This window comes from Nicotiana tabacum, chromosome 19 (genome assembly GCF_000715075.1).
Source record: "Nicotiana tabacum cultivar K326 chromosome 19, ASM71507v2, whole genome shotgun sequence".
Lineage (NCBI taxonomy): Eukaryota > Viridiplantae > Streptophyta > Magnoliopsida > Solanales > Solanaceae > Nicotiana > Nicotiana tabacum.
This window is the reverse complement of record NC_134098.1, coordinates 61,568,469-61,577,036: the sequence shown is the minus strand read 5'-3', so window position 1 is coordinate 61,577,036 and position 8,568 is coordinate 61,568,469. Positions and strand designations below refer to the sequence as shown.

The window sequence follows — 8,568 nt, the reverse complement described above, 5'->3', positions numbered from 1 at the left end:
TTGGCAGATTGTTACATAATAAGCAAAGGAAGATGTAGATTCTTGATTTGTTTTAGGCAATATTTTTTTTCTTTTTAACAGAAAAAAGTGCTTACCAGCACTTGTTTATCAAACACTTCAACAGTTATTTTTAAGTTTCAGTATTTTTATAAAACAAGCTCCTGCACTTAAAAGCTGTAAAAGCTATTTTTTTCCAGCAAATCCAAACAGGCTCTAAGTATTGCTTTGTGTTGTCATTCCAGCGATGATGATACTGAAGCAGTGGGAATCTTGAAAGGCATATCGCAGCTGCTGACACTAACAACTGAGGGTGAACAAGTCAAAAGGCCACTTTTTTTAGAACCAAATATTGTATTCCTTCACAGTCAACAACTCTGATCATGCCCAATTGGAAGCAGCACAAATTTTGAAATTAGACTTGTACTGTTAAACATGTAGAGTTGATCTTAACATCTCAACTAACTGCAATCATCGCAGTTGAATGAGACAAAAGACCACTTTTTAGGTTCAGCCTACGTCTTGTTGATTCTTGATTCCCCTTATCTTTTACAAGGGAAAAATATTAGTCAGATTGTGATGTTAATGTTGATTAAAAGAGCGACGCCTTTTCCAAAAAAGCTATATTATAATGGGATGGCACAGAACCCTTTGAATCCGACACCATTTGATATTGAAAATCCTCAGGTCTGAAAACATGAGTTATCTGCTCCTAGAAAAAGATGGCGCCTGCAAAAGACCGTAGATAGGTAAATGGATTAGTAGCTAGGAACTTAGACTACCAATGTGTGTCCTATGTTTTATATACTTCAGGAGATGATCAATTTCTTCTCTCAGAGAACATGTTCAGGATTCCAAGAACTCAATCAACATGCAGAATTCGTTAAATACTACTGTAGTTTTCCTGCTAATCCGTGTATAAATTCATTCTGCATTTGAAGATTTATTTCCATAGTATGGCCTCGAATTGGTATTCCAAATGCTTTTCGGGCAGTTTGATTCAAATATTGAAATGACGAAAAGAAGAAATAACTGGAGCTCCAGGCCTGAGTATTTTCTCAGCTTCTAATAAAACCAAACACTGACATTGAACATAAATATAATCAGCTCTAATATCCTTTCATTTGATCAATAATGATTCAATGAAATTTTCTTATTTTGATCGAGAAGAATTCAAGATTTTTGAGTGCCATAAGTCGAAAAAATATACAACAGCCTTTACAAAATATGAATTAAGCTCTTTCATGCTTTGCATGATACAAAGTTGTAAGTACATGCGAAGGGTGGTTCTTGACATAGTCCAAATCACAAGAAAACAGTACTTTAGCTTTAAAATTAGCCTTAGCACCTTGAGCAACTAAATACATAGCCACATCCTTTTGTCCAGCCTCAATAGCAAGATGAAGCGGCGTGTATCCACAATCATCTACAACATCAAGCTTAGCTCCATGCTTTACCAATACCTTTACCCCTTCAATTCTACCCTTAAAAGCTGCTCTGTGCAAAGGCGTCCAACCATTCTGATCCTTTCCATTCACATTCGCCCCTTCAGCGATACATTTCTTGATATTATCAACATCCCCTTTTCTTGCTGCCTTCTGCAAAGTGTCCCCTAATTGTAACATATCATACAATTCAGAGTGGCCATTATCAGTGGCAAGCTCATAGGCAGTCTTCCCTTGTTTTGTTACAGCATATTTTGCAAAATTGGAATGCTTTAGTAAGAAGTCAACTGCTTCAACATGGCCTTGGTTAGCAGCAAAATGCAAAGGAGTCCACCCTTGAGAGTCTAACATATCTGGATCACTCCCTACTGAAACAAGAAACTGAAGCACTTCAACATGCCCATGAATTGCTGCTATGTGAAGGGCAGTTCTACCTTGAGAATCAACTGAGTTCAAATCTATGTCAGCATAACCCAAACAAAGAATTTCCATCAAGTCCACGCAGTCCACAGCAGCTGCATCATGCAGAAACCTATCAACAGAATTGTCAATAATATAACCAGACTCCATCAGAACCTGAACAGAATCAAGATTTCCAGATTTCACAGCCAGTGACATAACAGAATTCCCATCTGAGTCCCTTTTATTTACATCAGCACCAGCCTCAATCAAAGCTGAAATACAGTGGGAATTTCCATTCTTGGCAGCAGATTTAAGCAAGGAATCAAGCTGACAGCCACCACACAAAGACAAGGCTTTTGGGAGAAGTAAAGTGACATCCAATAAAGTCTTGGATGAAACAGAAGAATTAGGTGAAAGAAGAAACTCCACAACTTGTGGACCAACAAGGGAAATGGGAATATTGGCATCTTTGAATATATGTCGTCCAGTTGTGGAGAAGAGACGGCGGAGATCCTCTTGGCTGGCTTTACCTGTAGGAAGCATAGATGACTTAACCATAACGGTGTCCAAAGGCGTAGAAAGAGGGGGCTGATCACAAGAATTAGTCAAGAAAAGAGTGAAGGAAGCAGTGGAGAGGGGAGGAATAATAGAGAAGGGATGTGAGAAGGAGAAAACAGAAGGTTTTGTGGTAGAGAGACAAATGGCTACAGACATGGTGTGCATGAGATTGGTTAACTTAAAAGTTGCAGTAGACTTTTGCCCTCTGATGAAGCAGAGTTTTAGTTCCTCCAAATCAGGCTTAACAAGTCTGTCCATGATTTGTTTCTTTTGGGATGAAAGAATTTTCACAAACTGAAAAGAATGGTGTATATGGGGCTACTCTAATAATGTGATAGATATGATAATTGATTAGGGAAATATGAATGCCACAATGGATTGTTATTCTTTGGCATTTGATTATTATATGTAACATTGTTTGCATCTGAATGATACAAAAACACATTTTTAAATAAATACCAATGGATTATACAATATGGTATAATCTACAGTTAAATTCGAATATTTCGTTTGTTTAAGGTGATTGTTTGCGGAGAGTAGGATGGTGTCGTTGTCACTTTGGAATCAGAGACACGGGAAGAATTAACATATACTATAATTTACCTTTAAAATATTGGCTACTTTTTCGCCTTGAGTCATCCCCTTAGCGAACAGGGTTGAATTCTACTGATGGATCAACTACTCCATTGTTATAGGATCTTTGACCAGGCACATTCTTACTGTATTTTCTTTCTTTCCATATGTGGCGTGGGTACATACGTACATTTAATTTGGGATTTGCTTTCAAATGCTTAGAATTTACAATGAAATTACTAAGTATTTTCTAGTCGGTAGACAAACCTATATATTAATTATCAGCTTTAGAATTGCCTCCAGATTTGAATGAGCTAATGCAGAATGCTAAACCAGCTGATTATTTGGACTAACTAAATAGAGAACATTTGGAGCGTTTAGAGTACTACCCTCTAAACTTTGACTAGATCTTTTGAAATGACACATAAAATAATAAATTTAATGGAATGGTAAATATACAAACGTTGCAAACCTGAAATTGCAAATTAAAAGAATCTGTAAAGTTTGATAACCTAACCAAAAATAAGTACTCCATTAGTTCTGACGGCACATCCACTTTGCACCCACAAACTAAATATCTTTAATGTCAATATTTTGAAGGGCAGGCTTCTGAAGCAGAGAAATAGACAAAAGATCACTTTTTCTATTTGGAAATTTAGATAAAATGTAATGATCAATCGCCTGAATTTGCGTTTCTTTCATTGCCAGGACGGTGGCACAATAACTAATAGATCGAGAGCCTTATTCTATCGGGAGGAAATATAATAGGAGGATTTACCTTCTTTTTTAAGTATTAAATAATTAAAAATTAATTGATCGGAGAAAAATATTGTTCTTATACAAAACAAGATAGACTAATCTGAAAGCCTAAAAAAGTTAAATCAAGATAGTGATTAAGGCCGAAACATCTTTGATGGGCGAAGTTACATTCTCCTAATTTACCATTGTTGGTCAAAAAATTATATTGTGTATATATAGATAAAATATTAGGTTTTTGAGATTTATACTAATATATATTGAACACTCTTTGTCGGTGAATTATTTTTAATTTTTTTAAATTTGAACACTCTTGGAGAAATTCTTGATTCCGCTACTGATTTGAACGTAATATTATTTCTTCAGCTAGTACGAATCATGGAAAGCATATACCATCAACTGATACTACAAATTCAGTGGTAGTAAACGACAAATGATCACTTTTTGATGACCAAATATATATATTCAATTCCACTACAATCAATTAATCAATAGGTATGCACATTGAAGAAGCTAATCTTGATCATGTAAGCTTGATTTTAACAGCTCAACTAATAATAGCATGCAGAGCAACTCCCTGGACGGCAATAATAATAAAAATTTTAGTTTGTCTTCATCTCTTGCCTATGGTTTTTGAATAAGACAAAATATCACCTTTTTGTGTTAAGCGACGTTTTATTGTTCAATATTTATGACCATTTATTAAGAGGAAAAAATCAATAGTAGTATGTTTTTAGAAGGGAGGACTGACGTAAGAAGAAGGGTTTAGTGAGGATCAAGCTTTTGCAATTTCAGAATGTAAAACAGGAGTTCTACTAATTAACGAACTACGTAATAGTCAACCATCTCTTGGTGTTAATTCGAGAAGTCAATCGACCACACTAGGCATAAGTAGTAACTAGGATCGTTTTTCCTATGCAACATAACAAAATTAATTACGTCCAACGTTAACTCAATAGTATATTTGACTAATTTTTGGATTGAAGATTTCACATCATTCGACCAAAGTTTAAAACTAACGGCATATATTTAATTCGGACAAAAGAACTGTTAACTGATGATTATTTTTTTAAAAAAGATGTTGGGCATATTTAATTATTTTTAATGTATATATTGATCCCATTTTTACCCTCCTTTGAGTGTTTTTATGTGAAATACGGCCAACTATGCTTAATAAGTGAACTTTGTGATGTCGTAAGCTAATTGAATGAAATGGAAAACGGAAACGAAGAGGAAGAAGCAATTAAAGGCTTGGGCACAAAGATCTTGAGTTCAGATTCACATCTAGAGTTCTTTTCTCTTATATCTATTTTCGATTCGTAAGTGGTTTTGGGATATTTCTAAAATTACTGTTATGGTCATGTGTGGCTATATTACTCTTACGGTAAGTTGGTAACATGAATGTTGAGATAATTCTTATATTGATTAAATATATGTTTATCGATTGAGCTATTTATTCAATCTTCATCCTAATTTTCAGTTTCTTGATCACCAATTAAACTAATTTTGATTTGACATTGAAAAATAAATTTCTTGATTAATATAAGATTGAATAGCGCAAATTTTTAATCCGAAGCATTATGAGAGTAATTCGCAAATAAAATAGAAATATACTTTTTTGTGTTTCTTAATCATTTGAGTTAATGGGATTGTTAATCATGTAGATTAATAACTTAGATAATTAAAGAGTTGATTTGATTGAGTATCTCAATGGGATTGTTAGGCGAAACCAATAATTCTAGAATATCTTGCCCCTGTAACTCTTGACATTTCAAGCGTTAGCTTCAATCCTCGGTTCCTTGGCAAACTAAACCAGGACAGTAGATGCATTGCAATATGAGCACATCCGTTAAAACCTCAAAAAATGGTCAAACAACGAATTAGGCAAAATACATAGTTTACCCATCCACCTTGCACCCAAATTCCCATTACACGTATGTTGATCACGGGTTTAATATTACACACCAAACTTTTTAAAAATGTGTCAATGACACACCACTTTTGACCAGTGTAAGTAATAGTCAATGTTGTGTATACACACTGTGAACACCTAATTTTTGACCGCACCCAAATTCGATACTATTTTAGTGTAAATATTTCTTTTAGGTCTAATCTTAATATTTTAAACTTTTATCATACTCTTAATAGGTTTTATTTGAATATATATATATATATATATATATATATATATATATATATATATATATATATATATATATATATATATATATATATATATATATATATATATTTCAAATACAAAAAAAATATTCACATTCTTAGGGTATAAGTTTATTTCTATTCACAAGAGAAAAGAAAATTTACAAAAAATACTTGGTTTCTTTTAATTTGAATTCAAATAAGTATGCTATGGTATCTTTTCTTAGTATTATTTAAATTATATGTAAATATTTAATTTCCTTACATTTTTCTTAGTCTAAAAGAAGTGGGTTCATATTTTTATTTATGTATTTTACCTTACTTTTTCTTTAAATAAAAGAAGTAAATAAAATAACATATTTTTAATTATATATATATAAAAAAGAGATCTTAGCTAACTCCTATCTGATCTAACAATCCTAACTTCCCCCACCCCTCACGTCACTCTACACCAATGCACACAGTCACGTCCCAATCCCCATGTCCCCCACTCTTTCACGTGCGCACACACACCAACACATTAACTTCCCTCACCCATATATCTATATATATATATAATACACACACATTACATAAAAGAGGGGGGCAAGATTTTGAAAAAAGAGAAAAAATTTTGAACAGAAGAAAAGAAAACGAGATTTATAGAAAAAGAGAAAGAAAGGAGATCTGAAAAGAAAAGGGTAGTAACTAAGGCAAGATTCAAAAGAACTATTTAGTTGAGTTTTGAAGTTTCATTTGGAGTTCGTACAGTACGTGTTCTGCGGATATCCATAAGAAATTTGAAGGTTCGTTTATGTTTTTTAAGTCCTACTTTGATATTTTTTTAAATAAAGTTTGAGTAGTATATTAAAGATGGATTAGTTTTATGTGGGTTGTCTTAAGTTCTACTTGAATTGCAGTTCTTTTCCCATAGGGTGTTGGTTCATTTCAGTTTTATTTTATTTATTTATGTTGTGCTTGTATTAAGCCTTTTTGATAATTTTTACAATTGTTTAGAATGGGGCTAGATGAGTGTAGTACTAAATAGTCCATAAACTATAATAATTTTATTTTATAAGTGTAGTAAGTTTCTTTTATATAAAAAAAAAATAGTTTTAAAGAACATCTTAGTAGGAATACTTTAAAGAAAATATGTTTTTGGTATCAAGTTCTTCAAGTTTTAACTTTACTTTAAATTATTTTAGTGTATCTTTAGCTATCTTAAATTAGTCTAAGAATGTAGATTTTTTTTCCTTATTTCATCATTCAAGAATAAACTGGAATCCTTATGAGTTTGTCTCTTTATTATATAAATTTCATTTGACTCACGTTCTCGAAGAGAAACTGGGTTGTGCATCGCATTCGTGTTTGGGTATCGCGTTCGTGAAGGGGAGCTCGTGTTCGCGAAGAGGAGCTCGTGCTCGCGAAGAAGAGCTCCGTAAAATATTGCGTTCGCGAGCAGTGTATCGCGTTTGCAAAGAGCAAACGTTGGGCAGCACATTTTGTGCTTCGCGAACGCGAGGGACCTGTCGCGTTCGCGAAGAAGAGAGGTCTGGACAGAAAGTTTAAGTTTAGAAAATCCATTTTTAACGATTTGGAGCTCGGATTGAGGCGATTATTGGGAGATTTTCAGAGAAAACAACGGGGTAAGTGTTCTTAACTCATTATTGGTTAAATTACCCGAATCCATGGTTGTTTTTATCATTTAATTGGTGAATTAAGTTGAAAAATATTTGAAAACCGTCTTGGATAAATTTGAGGATTTGAGGGCCGAATTATTATCGGAATTTAGTAATTTTGGTATAGTTAGACTCGTGGTGGAATAGGGGTTCATATTTTATAACTTTTGTCGGGTTCCGAGACGTGGGCCCCAAGGGCGATTTTTGAGCTAAAATTCGGATTTTTATGGAAAATTAGCATTTTCTTATGGAATTAATTCCAATGAATTTTATTGACTAAAATAAATTATTTATGGCTAGATTCGAGGCGTTTGGAGGCCAATTCACGAGGAAAGGATATTGCAGAATAAGATTTTCACGGCTTGAGGTAAGTAACAGTTTTAAATCTGGTCCTAAGGGTATGAAACCCTGGATTTTGTGTCATATGACTATTTTGGAGGTGACGCACATGCTAGGTGATGGGCGTGTGGGCGTGCACCGAGAGAATTATGACTTGGTCTGTCCCGTGGAAACTGTATAGTTGAATAATTTATTGTTAGCTATATGCTCTCTATGTGTTGAAGAAATTTGACTGTAAATCATGTTAGAAATCATGCTTAGGCTACGTTATAGTACTATTGGGACTCGCAGAGGTCGCGTACTTTTTGAATTATTTGCTAATTGTTATTTTGTACTTAGTCATGATTTTTCTTGCGTATTATACCCTAGTCTTTCTGGATATTTGTTGATACGTTATGTTATCTTTGTTTGGGTTAATCTTTGTGATTTTTGAGAGCCCGAGAGACTAGAGAGGCTGAGGACTGAGTAAGGCCGATGGCCTGTCGGTGAGGTAAGGATATTATAGCACCTGAGTTGTCCGTGCAGTACGTGAGTTGTCTGTGCAGATTATGGCGCTTGGGCTATAGGAGCCCCTCCAGAGTCTGTACACACCCCAATGAGCGCGGGTACCCATTGAGTGTGAGTGCTGAGAGTTGAGAGCCAAGTGGTTGAGTTGTTGTGATGAGTTGAGTGACTGTTAC

General features: G+C 34.2%; 1 protein-coding gene across 1 annotated transcript; it reads right to left on the bottom strand.

The window, feature by feature from the left end:
- Positions 1–1,109: 1,109 nt before the first annotated feature.
- LOC142173350 (protein VAPYRIN-LIKE-like) lies at positions 1,110–2,890 on the bottom strand. The gene has a single exon (XM_075238934.1). It carries the CDS (start codon positions 2,658–2,660, stop codon positions 1,230–1,232), a length of 1,431 nt encoding a protein of 476 aa, XP_075095035.1. The 5' UTR covers positions 2,661–2,890; the 3' UTR covers positions 1,110–1,229.
- Between the last annotated feature and the right edge of the window lie 5,678 nt (positions 2,891–8,568).